Source organism: Spea bombifrons, chromosome 3 (genome assembly GCF_027358695.1).
Source record: "Spea bombifrons isolate aSpeBom1 chromosome 3, aSpeBom1.2.pri, whole genome shotgun sequence".
In the NCBI taxonomy this organism is placed as follows: domain Eukaryota; kingdom Metazoa; phylum Chordata; class Amphibia; order Anura; family Pelobatidae; genus Spea; species Spea bombifrons.
Genome location: NC_071089.1, coordinates 32,527,809 through 32,548,042, shown reverse-complemented (window position 1 = coordinate 32,548,042; position 20,234 = coordinate 32,527,809). Strand labels below are relative to the sequence as shown.

General features: G+C 35.5%; 1 protein-coding gene across 1 annotated transcript in view; it reads left to right on the top strand.

Annotated features, from left to right (window-relative positions):
* The first annotated feature begins 263 nt into the window (after nucleotides 1-263).
* Nucleotides 264-20,234, top strand: part of SYNE1 (spectrin repeat containing nuclear envelope protein 1) — a 164,619-nt gene continuing 144,648 nt past the window's right edge. The window contains exons 1-9 of the mRNA XM_053461370.1: nucleotides 264-576; nucleotides 4,924-4,985; nucleotides 9,085-9,180; nucleotides 9,918-10,001; nucleotides 12,474-12,566; nucleotides 14,507-14,685; nucleotides 14,947-15,143; nucleotides 15,798-15,907; nucleotides 19,778-19,885. Coding sequence (XP_053317345.1) covers nucleotides 498-576; nucleotides 4,924-4,985; nucleotides 9,085-9,180; nucleotides 9,918-10,001; nucleotides 12,474-12,566; nucleotides 14,507-14,685; nucleotides 14,947-15,143; nucleotides 15,798-15,907; nucleotides 19,778-19,885 — 1,008 coding nt within the window. The 5' untranslated portion in view covers nucleotides 264-497. The remainder of the gene's footprint in view (nucleotides 577-4,923; nucleotides 4,986-9,084; nucleotides 9,181-9,917; nucleotides 10,002-12,473; nucleotides 12,567-14,506; nucleotides 14,686-14,946; nucleotides 15,144-15,797; nucleotides 15,908-19,777; nucleotides 19,886-20,234) is intronic.

The following is a 20,234-nucleotide window of genomic DNA, read 5'->3' as shown; positions in this document are numbered from 1 at the left end:
AAAGCAGACCAATCCTTCTCTCAAAAGAATACTGTTAGCATAATGTTTATTTTATTAGGATCTAATGCATTAAAATCAATTATGTTGAATAAGAATATACTCACCTCCCTTTAAAGCACATCTGGTGTAAAGGAAAAGCTGCTTGCTTCAGCAGAATATTGTAGCTTGCTTTTCCTTGGGCTGTCCTGAGCCTTGGATAGATTATCTAGGTTGCTGACATCATCGCTTGCACTGAACCGATTGGTCGTCCACTGGGAAGATGAAATTGTACATCAGGAAACCACTCACAGAGAATGATGGCAGGAGATATAGCAGGGCTGAGGCTTGAAAGAAATAGCCGTGTGTACAGCAAGAGATGACATGCTGGGATTTTCTGTAATGGGATAAGAAAATGGATGTGTTGTGTCTGCTCCACTGGAACCGCACATTGTAGGAGTAATGCTTTTTATGATAGTAAAGCTTAAACCGAGTGGAAGATCAGGTCACAACCAACACCAATGGCTCAATTTAATGAAGTTGGCAGGAGGCGAGTGACATCAATAAATTTGGTTACCGGGTTTTTCCAGTACCTGCGTGGTAAGTGAGCATAAGCGAGTATTATTGTAGTTAGTATGGTTGATTCAGAATTCTGTGCCAGTTTTAAGCATGCGTGGATGGGTTAGTGGTTCAAATATTTACTACATCTTATGTTATCTAAATAAATAAGAGAAAGACCTGGTTGAGAAAAAAATAACTAGGCGACTAATTCTTTGGAACTGAGATTTACATATAATATCAGATTGGCTGCTAATTGAAAGATGATGTTAAAGAATGAAAGAAATTGTTCACCATAGTCTGAATTTGATAATGCAGTTTTTATTGTAAAGCACGCATTGTTGAAATATTTATTTATGTTGACTAATCTGTGAGTAGTAAATTTTAACACGTATTGCGTATCTCCAACCCAAGTTTGGTTATACAAATTAGCGCTGAATATACATTTGGATTTCCCAAGCATTTGTTTAACGTTTCATTCAAGATGCAGTCGAAGACTAAATCACACAGAAGACATTCACACACGTTGCTTTTTTTACACCACAAAGATAATCAATATTGTTCCCTTTTGTATGCTGTAGTGATAAAAAAGCATTCTGCACAAGGTCATAGACTTCACATCCTCCTGAAACATTTGTTTAAACAAGCAGCCTGTGATTTTCCAGTTACAGCAAACTGTTCTTGGACGTTTATCTTTGGTGAAGAGACAAAGCCACAAACTGATAAAAATATATATATACCGTATAGTAAAAACAATTCCCACTGCAAATGTACCTCTTTGTATAAACCAGTGACCTTCGAATAAATTTACATCAATATGTCCACTCTGCATGCTATGGTAACAGTTTTAAAATAACAGTTTTTTGGACGTTTGTAACTAAATGTAGCTTTAGAAACATCATTCCTAGTAATGTTTCCTCCAAGTAAAAAAATGTTTAATTCAGAAATATCTGTCATTTGGTGTGATAGGTGATAGGTGTGATAGGCTGTGTAACGATTCAGGTTACAATAAATATAATAAAATATGTATAATACACAAACAAACAAGTTATACAAAAATATTATACATGACAATTCAAGACAGATACCCTAACGCATTTCACCATTCGGCATCATCAGAGGGGTAGATTATTATTTATTGTTTTATATAGCGCCATCAAATTCCATAGCGCTGTACAATGGGTAGACAGGACGTAACAAGTGGTATATAACATAACAGTTTGACTTACAGAAACAACAGGTGATGAGGGCCCTGCTCAAACAATCTAGAGGGAGTTAGGGTGTATTACAAAATAGGTAAAATGTGTGGAGTAACCTTATCTGTGTGGATAGATAGATAGATAGATAGATAGATAGATAGATAGATAGATAGATAGATAGATAGATAGATAGAAAGAACAACAAAAAGAAGAAAGGAAAAGGTTAAGATCCAAGAGAATGCCAGATGTTATGATAATTGGTGTTATCAATCATTTATTAAATTTATTATAATTTAGTTGTTTTTTTACCAGCTGCTATCAATAGACTTACTTGTTTGCAGTGTTATGTTCACTCAGAAAGTGGCGGTGATATCCTTTTGGTGAATGAGCAAATATATGTCATGTAACACAAAACACAGTCAGTCATACATTGTTTCTAGAGAAACTAAAAATTGTTTTATTGTTGTGATTAGACTTTTAGGATGCTATACTTCATTTGCTAAAGTGTGATTAATGTCTTGTCTAAGATGGACAGCGGCTTTAGTTTGTAATTATTTTACTTATGGGACAGTATAGTACCCCAACAGTATTTTTGTAATACGCATTGGAATACATTTTGCATATTCTCTGGTGCATTGTACTACATGCAAAATGAAACGTGCATTGTTCTGTTCCATGAGTTAGGAAAAAAGGACATATCTCGGTAAGTCCTTTCCTGGCCTCCCCCAGAAAGAAATAGTGTACAAGGTTGTTGCACATTCTAAGCAGCCCATGGACCAGAATGAAAGTTTTACTGAGCAAATGCATGTAGCATACTATGGTATGCTCCTTACTCTCAGCAAAAGCACTTGGGGGAGGAGCTAACTGAGACAGAAGAATTCCACTAACCAAAAAATGCCTGCAACAATTAGCATGCAGTAAAATGCAAAATATAATATAATATAAATTTAACATAAAAATTTGGCTGGAGTCCTCGTTTACTGTACATTTCGTAGCTTACTCATATACAATTCAAAACAGATACCTCTACGGTTAAAAAAAAATAGTATAATTATTTATTTATTAATGGGTTAAAACTATGTAGAAACAATTGGCCAGTTTAAATGATTAGGCGACATAGATACTTTACTGACCCTGTTAAAAGCTTGTTAATATTTCATAGGAAAATTGGATTGCAATGAACTGTCAAGAATTACTTTGGGAAAGGGAAATGACATACTTATGTCACTAACGAAGGTGTCTGTTGCCCCTTTCCTGTTTAAAAAAGGTGGGGTCATCTCTAGTAATAAAAGTTTCAACTAATTTTATGTATGTTCCATTACTAGACAGAGAGTATGAGGAATGTATATGTCTACGTTTTCCTGTTGTGTCGATGTTTACTTGACCCTACATCTGAAACAATGTATATCTTGGCATTTTTTTTAACAATTACATTTTTTTTTGTATTTTATGTATATGGGATATTGATGATTGGGTATCCAGTGTGGTCGTGTAATACTTTAATGCATGTGCCAAACACTTATCATAGATGGAATTTTTTTTTTAAGTTCGAATCCTAAAACTGCTGACTTTTAAGTTGCAAAAGTGACCTTGATGCTCTAATGATGAATGGAAAAATATTACATAGCATTTTAAGAGCTGGCAGAGTCAGCACCACAGCTAATAGCAAAACTAGGGAGAAGCCAGAAGGTCAACAAATGCAACGTGTTTATAAAGAACAATCGCTTAATTATAGAGGAATTCCTATTGAATAACTAATAATCCTCTATGAGCATTACATAGAGCGTTCTGAAAAGGAATGTAATTTAGTGCTGAAAAATATAAGTTTTCTTTAATTTTGGTCATATAAATTCCAATTTTGGTCATATAAATTCCATACCCCTGTAGGCTGCATAAAAGGGTTACTCTAAATTGAAAGAATTGCAGACGTAATTTCTATGCTCTCTGGTAATGGTAGTTTACTAATTAAAACCTACAATTATGGCTGGAGGAAGTGGTTTTCATGCACAATCCTCTCTACATAGAATGTTATGGACATGAGCACAGAAACAGTCTAATATGAAATAACAAGATAGGATTGTGGGTAATTGCACGCTGCTTTGGTTATGGCCTGAGTTAACCTCTGTCTGTTAGAGGTTCGATGCATGTGTGTGTAACAGTGTGATGTTTAGGTGTTAGTTAACTCCATGACAGTATTCTTTCTGTTCTGCAGTCCTAAAAAATTAAAACAAATAAAAAATAAATAAATATATATATATACTTGCATAGATAGCTATATCATAGATAGCCATATAAACATACAATAATCTAATCCTTTTAATTTGAGTATTTCATGCCTTAGACAGACAGCATGCTTTTCTCCCACCAAACCACAAGCAGTTAAATATGTTGAAAGAGCACATGGCAGTGTGAATTTCTTTCCTGCAAATAGCATCACATAAATATCACATTTTAAACAGCACAAAGTAACACTTTACATAAGGCTGGTGGTGTAGAATTAAATTCCAGTGCCATGTGCATAGAGTGGATTTAGTAGTATCTTGTGTAAGCAAATACACAAAAGAAATACAAAATATGCTTTTTATTAACCAAGCAAAACATTTACAAGATATACACAGGTTAACTAATGGAATATATTTCATATACTGTTTTCATACACAATTGTGATTTTTAGTTAGAGTTAATAGATAGGCCATTTATTCCAGAGCGCATATATTTTATGATGACCAAGATATGTAAAGTGTTGCCCTGCAATATGTGTAAAATGTAACAGAGTAACTGATTCCATTCGTTGAGTTTATAAATCACACATACTGCAGGATAGCTCCTTTCATGTGCTGGTCAGTACCATCTCAAATGTGTCGCTCAAAAAAAAGTGGGCGATGTGGCAACCCTACTTTCATACTTTTATATTAAGAAAACATCCTGGGCTCTTACGGAAAAAGGACAAGGTGACCTTGGTCCCAAAGATTGACTATCCCTCTTAAAGAAGGATTCAGGGTTATGTAGAAGAGCTTTGCTGGAACTACAAGTACCCTAAACATAGGGTCTAAAGTACAGCTCATTTTCTTATTATCTATAGATTTTAAATGATGAATAAAACACATTGTTCTGACTAAATTTGTAATACATTTGTCTATAGAACACCTAGTTCCCTTGTATAATTATTATATTATCTTTTTATTTGCAGATGAGCAAGAAGCAGTCCAAAAGAGAACATTTACGAAATGGATCAATTCACATTTGGCCAAGGTAATTCCATATTTAAACATATTTGTTACTGTTTAGTGGATTCTGGAACTAAATAAAATTGGCATTATAGTTAAAACCTCCTTATAATTAGACTACTTTTGCGTTGGTAAGGTCAAGTAGTAGGACTACTGGAATCATCACATCCCAACATGTTGTTAGCAAGGCATGGATTTCTGAGATGTATGTTCAGTTTTATCCCTCGGTGATACTTGGTCAGTGATGCATTTTACTGTAGCTATTGGCAGGGCCTGACTGGCAACCTCAAGGAACTTTAAGGCCAGATGGTGCCTGATGAATATGTATGGCTGCACATTACATGCCTACAGAGCATGCAGATAGGCATATGCAACCACTTTTGCCAGTCTGGGCCTGGTTATTTGGGTTAAAATGGCAGCCTCTACTGAAATACAGTATACTACCTGAACATACTCTGTAGCCCTCCCACCGAAGTCTGCGGGAGCTAGGCTCCCACTTAAATTATTGGGAGTGGTAGAAGCCGATTGCAGTATTCAGCTATCATTAATGGTTGCTTCCATTGTTGGATTTACCTCAGGTGCTGTCCTAGGGAAGCTTGCCCCTCTGCAGCTGCTGTCCCCGCTGCAGAGTGTTGGGATATGAAGTCATTTTGCAGCGTCTTTTGCTGCATACAATGAACACTGTGCCTGCATAGTCCTTCATAGTGTAAATAGGCCTCTTGGGGAGATTCTCCCTTGTAACCGGCCCATTTAGCAGTGGCACACTCCACACTGCCGGCCCTTATGCTTGCTGCCGAGGCCTAGTCAGCCTGGACTGGAATACGTTGCTAGTTGCTTCTACTACCACTTATTTAAAAAAATGTACAGAGCCTCTGAACAATAGGTTACCTGTTTTTAGTTAGAGGCAGCCATGGAAAGGATGAAAACGAGACCTACATCTCATCGTCTAACTTCCATGTCTTTTAAGATTACATGCATCAATGTAGTAAACTGCACCGGTGTCTATGCTAAATTTATTCCAATATGCTTTTTACATGAAGCTAGGGCTGGGCTCTTCCATTAACAAGAGAATAACAGTTCCCCCCTGTTACTATTTTTCATAGTTTTGGAGATAAACCGTTTCCTTTGTTTCTATTTCCTGCACCATGGACTTGAAGCCGTTGCTGTGAGCTTCCTTGTCGGTCAAAAACACCCGATGAACAGCCAGCCTCCTCACTTCTGTGATACGGAACGTAGCCCAGTCTAGCGGTCTAGTACAGCAATACTACAGCTCTGTGTAATGCAAGAAGAAGAATAGGAGGAAAGGTTTTATCTCCTAGTATCAGCCAGTACTTTACTATCAAAAAGTAACATGCCTGTTTATAAACGAACAAAATCTTTGACACTTTCCTCTAACTCAAAACTTTTTTCTGCTTGTGTAGTTAAAGAGACACTCCAGCCATCACATGTGCTTTAATGACTATAATAGCTGTGTGGTCCCCTTTTTATTTTCATGATGTTCTCTTTGCAAACGCATGGGGGATTCTGCAGAAATCCCCATATCTATTTGCCCCTTCCGACCACACCAGCTGTATTCCTTGCAGCGGAACATTTCGTCCTATACCTATAGCCGGCAATAGTGCTGCCTCGGCTGATTTCATTAGCTGCTTCCAGGGTCATAGTTCACATAACCTTTTCAGGGACATTAAGCTGTCCTTTAAAGTGACAGTTAACCTTAAAATAAACATTGGTTTCATCAAAAGAAGCCCACATTCATTTTTCAACGCCATCTTCATTTTAAGAGGGCAACTAGCACTTCGCGATCGGCTCTGGCTACTTGCAGGCAGTGAGCCGATCAACGTCCGTCACCCACTGCAGGAGACAATGTTTACCTAGTAGTAGATCAATAGTAGTAGCACCTAGTAGTAGATCAGTAGAGAGGATCTTAGTTAGACTCCCTTTATTATTTGTGAGCTAAAGCTAGGGAGGAGCAAAAGGAAACGCTTGTTTTGTTAGCACCTAACCTCATCATCAACGGGCATCAGTAACCCATCAGCTGTTAGTTGGCAGCTATGGAAAATGAGAGGTATCTCAGTAGCTATCCCTTATTTTTTTTTAAATTGCACTGGGAGATGAAAATAGCTTATTTTTCAAGTTTACTGGTACCTTAAACTGTTTTTATAGAAGATTTCTATTTTGCAGAGTTTCCATAACTACCTTTCCTACAATATTGAATTACGTGTAAAATGACAGCCCTCGTGAGCAATTATCAGACTAAATAATATTGTCATTTTTAACTTTTCATGTCTCGTGTATTTCCTAAATCTTAATGAAACACGAGTGCTCTTCTTAATTTTCTTGTGTTTGAGCAGTCCAGTCTGTGTTTGAAATGATAATTATGTCTTAAGGGAAGAGTTAAATAGTCAAGGGTTTTCTTTATATCGAATGTAATTTAATTTAGTACATTAGAAATGAAAGTCAATTAAAGGAGTGAAAAATGTGAGGACGGAAATATTTTTTTGTGGCAAACTAAGATGTAAGAGGAGATTTATTAAATATGGGCTAATGATGCATTACGTGTTACCGTAGGATTACCAGTGAGAACAGTTATTGAAGAATTTCATTGGATTACCAAAATCCCAAATAATTCCCAATGCATTTCAGAATTATATAATACTATATAAAATCATATATAAAAGTATAAAAGTCCCCTGTGAGAGAGTGAAATGTAGGTTTTCTGATAATATTCGATATATATATATATATATATATATATATATATATATATATATATATATATATTATATCTATTTGTTATTTTTTGTGTTTCATTTGTAGGTCTTTACCTAGGAGTTACCTAGCTGGCCGCCTGAGCCCAGTTTAGCTGCTATATTTCCCATAAGTAAATTACGCTTCTTCGCCTCTTCAATGGCGCTAATTTGCTGTAGCATGTGTAGTCCGATTAACAGTAATAAATATAAAAGTTCAACATTTTGTCCAATTTGTGCACGTTTGCCTAACTGTATTAGGCTAGAATTAACCTGTCTCGTGTGTGTCAGTCCTGGGACAACAATGTCAATTTGTATTGCTATGGAGTCATAAGTCGAAACTGATACCTGATTAGGTCAACAAAGATCAAAATGTAACATTACTTAAGCATTAATGATCTCGGCACTCTCCTATTTAGATATACTGGTATAGAAATCCATATGCACAAGTGGTGTCCATATCTTACACTTAAGCCTCTTTTTATTACATAATAACGTTTGCCTATTGGGTGGCATATAGGACAGTGTTGTTTCACCTTCATGCCCATAGTTAATGGAACATGGTTATATTTTTACTTGGAGCATGATTTCCTGATATTAGGATAGTACAGCTAATCAGTCAGGTTTTTTTCTCAGTTTCCGTGTAGCTCAGCAAAGATATGAATGGAACTATAAACATTTCTATCAGCCTTGGCATTCCCATGTACTATTCGGCTTTGGGAATGAAGTATCTGAAGAGGAAATGCTGATTTAGGTTGTCAAAATAAACATGACCTTATAGCGGATACACTTTATTTTATTTTTCTCGCATTGGTTGTCATTGGCACGATCCATTGGAAAATATTGAAACTTTTTAGATACCTGCATCACTGAACAAACTGGAACTGTATGATCTGAAAATAGTTTTGATTAACTAATATTAAAATATCTCTAAGTCGCTGTTATATATATGGCGCATATTAGAATATATTTTAAATATTGGAATACCAGGTACTTAAAAGAAAACTATCACTATCAGGGTCTTTAACGTTAAGAGACCAAAGTTATATTTTACCTCATGTTTACACTCTGAGAGTGAGAGATAGATCAGTTTAGGTAATTCAGAGTTCATCAGATTTATAAACTACCGGTACATAGTTTGCTCAGGGGTTTATATAGTATTTTTTAGTTTTTTGTTCCTACAATTTAATAGGAAGGGGATAATGGGTTTATCTGCTATACTACACGTGTGCTTAGGCCTTTCTTTCTCGATTAACCATAAGGCAGAAACAAACATCACTATAAAATATTTTATGGATTATCTATTTTTCTTTTTTTTTTTTTTATAGTTTTATATATCATAAAATTGAGATACTTGTTTTTTGTTTTACCTTCCAGCGAAATCCTCCAATGATGGTCAATGAGCTGTTTGAAGATATCAAAGATGGGACAAAATTACTTGCCTTACTAGAAGTCCTGTCTGGGCAAAAACTGGTAAATATAAAACTATATTTATTTTGGGCATTTGTCCAAGGACGCCACCATACCTTTATCATACCTATAATATACTTCCAAATGTAAGCTTCCTGGAGTTCTCCTTCATGGGTAAGGCTGGCCAGTTGGCCAGACGTGATATTTATAGTATTGTATTGTTGTAGGGGCTAACTTTTGAAATACATTATTCGAGTTTCTAGCGAGGACAAGCAAGTGAAAATTCACGGACACTCACATGTACTTGCAAGCCACTTGCATTTTAGTAAATATGCAAATTATTTTGTGCGCAAGGGCATGCAACCTCATCCGAATCAGTTGAATTAACCCTTGGTGAATATACACAAGATGAAATATGACAACATAGGATGGTATATCACACCTGGAGCAGTGCTTACTAAAATTTTGAATGAAACTACATTACTTTATAATAAAATTTTGACAGGGGAAGGATTTTTCACTTGCCCCTGCCTCTTTGAGAACTTAACGGGCATTGTCTTGATTTGTAGATGCTTTATACACAATACAGGAAGCAACAAGTGCAAATGAATCATATGCGCTTTTACCATTAAGAATCTTGTAGCCAGGAAATTTAGCATTCAAAATAAGTCTAAACATTGTAGGTGCTTTACTAAATTTCACTCATACAGTGTAGGAACAAGTTTACCGAGTATACAGAAACTTATGTAGGTAAATTATTGAAATGAGAAGTAATTGAGATTGTTTTTTTTTTCTTTTAGCCATGTGAACAAGGAAAGCAGATAAAACGGATTCACTGGGTAGCCAACATTGGCACAGCTTTGAAGTTCTTAGAAGGGAGACGGGTATGTTTGCGATTCACATTCTGATATCTTGCATTTGAAATTAATTATAAAGCATTTTCATTCAAAATCCAATTTTTTTTTGTTTGAGACCCATTGACAATGTTTTTGTTTGTTTGTGACAATGATCTTGACGTTTGCCTAAAGTCCACGTGCTGGAACACAGAATCACATAAATCCATTAAATGCATTTGTCTTAATAATTTATGATTTTAATTGATAATTTATGTATTGTTTTGGGAGCTGGATTGCTTATGTTTTTTGTTTTTGTAAAAATGAATCATGTCATGTAAATTACATTCAGAAAAAAAAAAAACCTAAAATGTTGGCAATGCTGGTACTGTAAAAAGAGGTTTTCAGTAGAAGCAGAACAGGTTAATACAGTAAGGAATTTAAATATGGGTGGGATAAGTGTAATGACTCCTTAACATAAGGTAAAGCCATGAACCAAATACTGTCAGGTCTTAAAATACATAGCAAGAGATGGGCAGACTAAGTGGGCCAGGGATTGCCATCAAATCCTATTAGTTTGGCATGTTACTATTTATTGAAAGTATGAAGTTTTATCATTTTATAATAGTTATGTCTTATTCTGAGCACAAAGATGATATTTCCTTCTAAGCACTGGAATACATTTTTGGAAATTGGTATTAATGTTTCAGTCTTAAAGGAGATTATGGAGAGCGCTCATGCCTATACAGAAAATGGATTGTATCGAATTCTGACACCATATTTAAAAACAGAAGATGACTTAATCTTTTGTTCGTATTACTTTAGAGCTCAAAGCTATTTCCCTAAGCCCTCATCGCCGACGTTAAACCAGAGACCCTAAGCAAGTCACCTATAGTGAAATGAAATTGATACTATTGGATCCTTTTCTGTATTTGAATTCCTTATTGCATTGTGCAGCATTATATTTATGAGCTTCACATATTATTGTAAAGTTGATTTTATTTGCAGTATGACAAGGCTTATCAATTATTCACTTCTTGCTTTCCATGCCAAGTCAATATACAGAGGATCCCCGGTTAGTATAATGAGCAGCAAGGGTTCTACACCAGTAACTCTTAGAAAAACGATGTGTTCTGCTCCTCCTGGGGGGAAATAGGGCATTAGGTTACTCATGGGAGGGCTGGCAATTTTTTACTCAAAGACCAAATAACAATTCCAAGTAATAGTCCCAAAATACATCTGGCAACTTCAAATCAGAGGATATATGAAGGTACTTGCTTGACCCGTGTGTTAGCCCTCCCTTGAGGCTTCTCTAAGATGTACATAAAGCTTGTATGTGTGTTTAATGGTCTATATGTATTTTGCTGTAATGAGTAATGTTTAATGTCCATATTGGTTTCATTTACATGTATGTACACTTACACATGGTTTGCATTTGCTTTGCGCATGGTGGATAACGTGATGTGTGCCTGTATATGGTGTGTATATGCATGCTATACATATGCTTTTGTGGCATGGAGTAGTATTAGGCATTGAATGCAATACAAAAGTGCATTTAGACAGTTCAAATTCAGAAAATCTCATTCCATTGATTTTATTTAATTATCAATGCTCTGGGAATGTAATCTGATTTACCCTAATATACTGAGAGAATTTCTTCTTAATTGACTGGACATAAATAGAACGATGTAGAAACAAGTGCTGGTAGGGGGAAGACACTTAATGACTAGGGTAGAAAGTGGCTTTATGAGTACAAAGTCAAGGAAAGAGGGTAGGAAAAATGCAGTAAAAGATGGTAGTGAGAGGATATGGCAGAATTTTAAAGGGGGAAACAGAAGAAGGGTGAGAATTATGATACCTTTATAAGTATTATAAGCAGATGATGTTGCCTTCTTCATTTTTCTAAAGGAAACTGTGTGATTGGGACTTTCCTGGTATGGCATTAAAGTTAGCAGGGCCAACATTTTTTGTCATATGTAACCAAAGTGACGTTCACAGTTAATTGATGATGGGAATTTTATAGCCCCCAGAACCTTGTTCCAGATGTCCATGTTTCTGTAGGATGTCTACGACTACGTTCTCTCTCTTTAGGGATATCAGACAGATGACCATTTGGAATTTAATGAAACATATGCTTTCAAACATTTATCTGTCTATATGTTTATTGCAAAGAATTTGCATGTCCCAAATATATCTGTGTTCGAAGTGTTAAGTTTGGACCTAACTAAATGAAAACTAAGTATAATCTTTATCCCGAGTTTTTTAAACCTGATCTAAATACTTCCTTTGTAAGTCACAAACTACTTGTTTAACCCCTCTTACTCTCTAGGAAATGCATGTTGACATATTTACTTTGCTTGCATTTTGCGATGATAAAAACAGTACATGTCTCACTGCCCCCGAATCAAGATTTACTTACCCAACCTTGTAAAGGTAGTTGTTTTCTGGGACCTGGAACAATTGCTTTAGGACCTCTATCTAAAAAGGTGAATAACCTATATGTATGAACATTTTGTTTTTCAGATTAAACTAGTGAACATAAATTCTACAGACATTGCTGATGGCAGGCCCTCTATTGTTCTTGGATTGATATGGACCATAATCCTTTATTTTCAGGTAATCCTTGCTAGTATGCCAATACTATGAAATATTGCCTGTTTACAGGAAATGTATAATTGGTAATGCATTTTTGTTTCATGAGTTTGTACATGGCTATGATGCTTTACTTAACGTAACAGGTTTAAAGGTGCTGTTCCACGTACTCTGCTGAACTAAATACAGCATAAGTCCTAGTATCGTTGAATTGAATTCCAAAATCCTTTCCAGAAATACTTCTTTAATCCAGTAAAATTTGCCTCAGTCATCATTTTTACTGGGAAAAGAAAAAGTGTCGGTGCGCTAAGCTAGTCTCAGGCTCAAATAATACAAATGTGTAATACGAGGCCTACCAAACAGGTGTAAGCATGCTGCAAGAAACAGTGTATTGGCTGTACAATGTATACAAAAAACAAAAACTGTCTGCGCTTCTTACCCTGATAAAGTAATCAGGGTAAGAAGCGCAGACAGTTTTTGTTTCTTGTATCATTTTTACTGGGAAAGCCTTTTTATCAAATGGCACAAAAGCAGGCATAATAGGTTGTTAACTGAAATTACCCATTTTTGTTGCTTTTATATGATTATTAAACATATGTGTAATTGATGTTTTTTGGAGCAACAACTTCAAGCATCAAGTACCTGATTTTTATTACAATGTGTTGTTCATCTGACAGTTCTTAATGTCTCCAAGTGGGCAAATCTGGACTAATCATAATGTTTAAATATTATCAGAGTTTACCATTTTTATGAGATTTAAGAATGCTCCAAAATACATTATTGTTATGCCAATCCAAGTATACCATTGCAAAAACCTGTGGTTATGTGCATTATTATTTGTAATACATTATGTCATATTCTTTACATTTGTAAAAAAAAAAAAAAAAAAAAGGTAAAATATCCTAAATTTTCCTTAAAATGTTACACTTTAAGACAAATTCATACTGTAATTTGTACAAAACCATAATATTAACAAGGTTATTTTTTGATCTGTTATCCAAGTCATACATGATTGATCATAGGTGTATGTGTGCCTATTGGCTTGTTTTATATATTATTATATTGCATGCAGAAATATATGACATAAATATAGAAATGTTAATATAATAAGAAACATATTAATGTAGGGCCCAGGTAGTAAAGTTCATTGTATACACAAATCGAATGTGCTCACCTAATATAAACATTCATGGACCGCATGTTACACTTGGATCCATATGAGTGGAATATTGAATTAAGCAAGTATCATAACAAGACATTTTTAAATGATTGTTTCCTACTCGTATCCAAACTGAGCCTTGTCTGAAGAAAGTTAACTTGAAAGGTTATCAGTAAAACAGGGGCAGATGGAACATTCGCTGCTTTATGATCACCTTTCTTGCTTCACACATATACACTTGTTTGTAATATAATTAAACCCGATATTTCTTTTGGTGAAATACTTGTAATATAGATTGCTGATTTTTGTATACCATTAGTAGTTATATATAGGGCCTGATAAGTAAAGCACTTTCTGCTGCTATCCAGTTAATGAAGACACAAGCTTGTAGCTACATCTGCTGGCCGGATCTGGTTCCACAACGGATCCAAATGTGATCTTACTCTGCTGTTATATAATAGCAAGTCGCATATTTACAGTAGTAGAACATAGTGAAACATTTGTAGAGCTTCTTGAACCAAGAAGAAATCTGAGCCTTTTGGGGTCAAGAAGGAAAATTCCTCCCAAATGGCAAAAATAAGGGTTTTTTTTGCCTGATTTTGGATCAAAGGGGTTGAACTTAATGGGTTTATGTCTTTTTACAACCTAAATTACTGTGTATGTATTATTATCCAAAGCAAACACTATGAAGACATTTTCGTATCGTGTTAATATTTAAAATCTATGAATTTTAAATTTCAAACTGAACCCAGACCACTCTACACAATTTTTGAATATATTATTTTTGGCTTCTTTTTTTTTCTAGATCGAAGAGTTAACCAGCAATCTCCCTCAGTTGCAATCAATGTCCAGCAGCACATCTTCAGTAGACAGCGTTGTTAGTTCAGAGGCTGCAAGTCCACCAATCAAACGCAAAGTAGTAAACAAAATCCAGGGAAGCGCCAAGAAAGCAATGCTTCGTTGGGTCCAATATACAGCAGCCAAGTGAGTCAAATATCCCTGCCCTTCACAGCTAGAAAATAGTCTGGATTCATTTTACCACAAACACTAGTGGCCCAATAGAAGATATCACCTTTGACTAAAGACTCCAATATCCATTTTTCATATTAACTTTAACATCCATTTTACGGGATTATGATTACAGAGGTAAAAAAAAAATGTTACATGATACTGATTACAGATAAACAATACAGGTAAACGATTTTTATAGTCATTCATTGTAATCCTCTCTGTCTTCTTCTAAAGACGACTTGGAGTGGAAGTGAAAGACTTTGGATCCAGCTGGAGGAATGGCATTGCCTTCCATTCAGTGATATATGCCATTCGTCCTGACCTGGTGGACATGGACAAGCTGAAGGGCAGAACTAATCGTGAAAATCTAGAAGCAGCGTTTTCTATTGCAGAACTTGAACTGGGAATCCCAAGACTGCTAGATCCAGAAGGTATTCTTCTTATTATTGCGGACTCTATAGTCATTTGTTAATGGCTGCATCAATGCGTAGTTAAGCAGTACTGTAAGATCATTACAATATTCCATTATAGATATTGGTTATGTTGGGTATCTAATATATAAATAATATTGTGACAATTATAAATATTGGTTATTTTTTTTTCTTTTTAGAAAACTTTTACATCTATCCATTTTACAAAAACATTTATTTTCTATGTAAATATATGAAAGATAAAAAACAACTGATACCCATTGTACAGTGCTGTGGAATATGATGGCGCTATATAAATCAAGGAATAATAATAAAAATAATCCATTTTATGTGTCATGTTTCCCAAATTCTAAATAGCTCAGTACATATAAGTAATAATGTTAACATACAAAAAAAAGCAATATTTCTACTTGGAATGTATGTGAATACCTAGGGAGCAGTAATCTTCCTGTCCTCAGAATCTCTTGAGTTATCCTCACCATTAAGTTATCTCTACCACTATTTAAATATTCAGATACAACAAAATAGCTTTTACTAATTATTGCACATAAACGTTTTAGCCTATAATTTGTTACATGTAATGTTAAAGTAATATGCCGTATGTTGCATTGTAACACATGATTTAAATTTTCCACAATTTTGTCCCCAATTTAGATGTAGATGTTGATAAGCCGGATGAAAAGTCAATAATGACTTATGTAGCTCAGTTTCTCAAGCACTACCCAGACCCTCACAACAGTGCTGCAGATGGACAGGATGATGATGTAAGTTTATTACTCATTAAGCATATTTCTTGTTGATTGCTTGGAAATCAAACCTAGGAAATATATGCCGAAATGCACTGTAAATATGTAGTATATATAGCTCTTCTGTGATTCTTTAATCACTTCTTTTTTAATTCCAGTATAATTTCTTCTGGTATGAGTTTTTTCATTTCATTTGCATTCGGCTAGTGTCCTGAAATTTGTATTCTTCCAGGTTCATAACTATAGGGCAGGGAATGCTAAATTACAAATATTTGCTCCCTATCCCACTACCATTATTACTCTCTGATTCATGTTATAGTGTTTAAAAGCAGAGAGATGTGTACCTTGTAATCACAATTCTATCTAATTATGTAGTATACACACTACGAGGGCCATAGAGTGCTTATGTGTGATGTTAGAGTCCCTACCGGTATGTAGATTAGCTTTGAGCTATAGGGGTTGGGGAGAGTTGGTGGGAGATTTTTCAGGTGAGTTGTTTACAATTACTTGACTTTATTATATTTTTTGAATGCCGGTCCTCAATAATCTGCTGCAAGGAGAGCTTGGGTGGCTCTGTATAATGTATAGTAAATTCATTGAGATTTCTCCAAAGTCCCCATACTCATATTATGCATTATGCAATTACTACCCAGCCCTTCTAGTTGCAGCAAACTATCAGTGTTGGGCCATCACAATGGATAGTGAAGTAAGGACAAAGTATCTTGCCAATTCTCCCCTATGATAGATCTTTTCTCTTTCTAGACCTAAAGCTAAATGGTTTCCTGAAGTATAAAGCAGGAAGACCCCTGCCATCTCCTGCTAGTATAAATGTTGTTTAATTAGGATTATTTGCTTGCTTGTCTTGTGTCAGCCTGTCTGCCATTTTGTTCCACATGCAACATAAACTAACTGCTGTGTGTTGTGTTTACAATATTTTTGTGCTATGCTACCCTTGCCAGCTTGACCCCCGTGAACTAGAATATACAATAGAGGTATGTGTGATAGTTTGCTCAAATGGAAGATGGATTTTGATTCCTTGTCACTCCTTTTACCATCGCTACTTCACTCTGTCCTTCATACTCATTTCACATAATCATCTCATTTTATACATTGAAACATAGATATAAAAAGTTCTTATTGTGGTAAGGCTTCTACAGCCTGGAGCAACTGTGACTGGTATTTTTTATTTTGGTGCTTCAGGCCATAATTAAGTAAAACACTGAAAACTAATCTGCTGAATGTATTTATTGTGTTTATCAAGGATTAGTAACAAACTAATTGGAATTAAGTGATTTTTGGGGGTTTCGACATGAAGACTAAATCTAGTTTTTATTTGCAAGTCTTTGATGTACTTTATTGCTAGTTTGGACAGAAGAAGGCATTCTTTGTGATTTTCTTTGTGTTTATTCAATAAACTGGTAGGTTTACCTCCTATATTTAGTATTGCTGGTTCTGAGCGAGATGTGTCTTTCTCACCTCTGTGTAAAGGATTATCCTCTAACGTAGTGGTCGTAATTATTGTAAATTTAACCGCATGATGTGGCCACAGGAAAATACAGCACAGGAAACAGGAGATCGATAGAGTCAGAGCCAAGTAGACCAATCTTAATTGAAATGCTTCATTTGCCTTTTCATCATTTGTTGCATTTATTTGAAAGATCAAAGGGATTATTTTTCTCACAAGAACCTGACTTAAAGCAGGAAGTTCTTTCAATATAATATGTTTTACTTTAGTAGCTATTTGTTCAAAGAGATAGGCAGCTAATAGGGCTCCATTAAGCACACCCAGACAAAGATGTCAAAGGGAATTATAGTCTGTCAGCGATGTAGTGCCGGACTTTGGAGTTTATTACTTTAAATGCGAGTTGAAGGTGAGTTGAAATGAATACAGCCCTAACACTCATTATTTCTCCCCATTAAGTTGCTGGTAGGCAGCTTTCATAATGACAGGATAACCAAAATGGATAGAATTTAGGGCAGGAAAGTAATTAGATATTGTAGTTTTGCCATATATTTACACTGAAAAAAGTACAAGCTATGCATAGTTTTGATGAGTCAACTTAGATATAATTTAAAAAAGGGAAACTAGTGTTTCACTTGCTAAGCACAAGAACGTCTGCTGAGTATTTAGGTCAGGGTAGGTATTCAAATTTAAGTCAAATTTAAGGCCTGGATTGAATCAAATCGGGAAAACCATATTGAATCACATAGGACCCTAAATTAGATCAGTAAGTTATGAAAAGAAAAATCAAAATATATTAAAAAGATCCTTTCTTCCAGCGCCCTCAGTACTGAGAAAAATATCATATAATGAACACCAACCCTTTCCCAGCCTCCCCAAAACAGAAAACGCAATGCATTTAGATAAACAAAATGGCGACACTGGGGCAGTAAACTATTATTGAGGGGAACTTATATTTATGGTTAAAGGGTATGTTAAAGAGATTGTAATGGATGATTCTAGTATGAGGTCATAGAGGGTACTTTCCATTATCCCCAGGAGTATATGAGTGAAAAGTGGATAAACATTTTTTAAAGAAAAAATGATCAAAAATGTAATCCTGTTGTAAAATAAAATAGTCCCGAAAACTACCTACAAATACTATATCTTTTAATGATTTGAATGGAATTTTGACATACTAAGTATAATGTGTTTGTGCCAAGATCTGCTGAGCAGTGTCAATTATTACAGTATACTTACATTAGTAGTTTTTATTTAATTATTCTTCTGGTGTTTTATGAAATCATTTTTCGGTTCCCTTATTGTATTACTTGAATCTGTTGCTTAGCAACTGTGGACTGCGTTTGAGTGGAAAATAAGCCTAGATGAAGTTTTCGCACTATGCAGATATGACATCCTGTAGGATTAGTAAATGCGTTGGAGTTGGATTCCAAAGGGGAATTTTCATATCTACATCACTTTTTAGGGACCATCCAAAAATAAAAAAAACTAAAAAATCCAATTTAAGTCAGTGGGGTCCATCCCAGTCAAACAAGAGGAAGCGCAACAAAGTCCTCTTCAGCCTTCTCAAGTCAGTGATTAGTCTTTAAGCAAAATGAGTATTAGCATGTGACTGTATCGACAATTTTCTATACCTACTCAGGATCAGGCAGTTCCTAGCAGACCACAAATAGTCCTTAACACAATGTGCTCCAGGCTTCTTCAATGTCACCCTCCATTTGAGTTCCTGGAAAAAAAAATCCATATGGGTTGTGTTGCGAGTGTTGGCATGCAAGTGCATGTAACTAAACTCAAGTCTGGTCAGTTGAATTAAGTCTTAACTCAACATGAAGAGAGCCAAAAAGACAATATGGCAAACTGTGTGAGATTCAGGAAAACTCTCAAAGGTGATTTTTTCACCAAATTGCCAGTTTGCATAAAAGTTTAACAATTCAGTACACTGATATCATCTTTAGTGCCATCAAAACCCTGCAAAGTTTCTGCAAGAAAGGCTTGGCTGGCCCTGCCCAATGCATAGTTATTATGGTTATGTATTTAAGTATGCATTATACAGGGCCAGCTCAGTCTTTCTTGCAGGTAAAGGTCACTTGGGCTGGCTCTTTGTAATGCATAGTGAGGTCAATTAATGACAGCAGAAGAGTGAAACTCTACTGCAAACACCTGCTTTAGTGAATAAAGGCCATAGCAAAGGCTTGTAGAATGACATGTGAGGCAGAGAGACAAAGGCAAAGGCACAAAAAGACCACACACAGAGACCACCGGAGGGGTAGGGCAAATTAAGATTAGAGGGCACATGAGTTTAGTCAGGCCCAGGGCAGCACAAAACAGAAAATACATCACTGCTTGATGAAAAAAGTAATGCCTTTCTGTTTGTAGAGGGAAAAGTTTTCTAACTATTTCATATACCGGTATTTTCTTCCCGGTAGAGAGAAAATCGGTTACTGCTTCGAGAGTTGAAGGTTTGGCTTGAACAATTTGAAAGAGATGTCACTCGTGCACAAATGGTAGAAAGCAGTTTGCAAGACAAATATCAGGTATTGTAGCATTACAGTATGTGTGTATATGTATATACAGGTATATATCGACTAAAGAAATATATAAAATGTTCTCTCTTCCCTAAAACGCTCTACAGAGACATTGATACTATAGACAGAGGTCCAGCAATGGGCTGAGATGAGGTCAGATACTCATGTTTGACCCACTTTGACCCCAAGCTGTAGTTGTGTAAGAGAAGTGGGGAAACTTACAACAAACACAACTCAATGAAAGGACCAAAGGATAAAGCACATAGGACAATGGACCAGGACACTGGAGATTAAATCAGGATATACTGTATATTAACCCCACCCTAAGTATTTTTATTTATGCTATTTCCCTACTAAC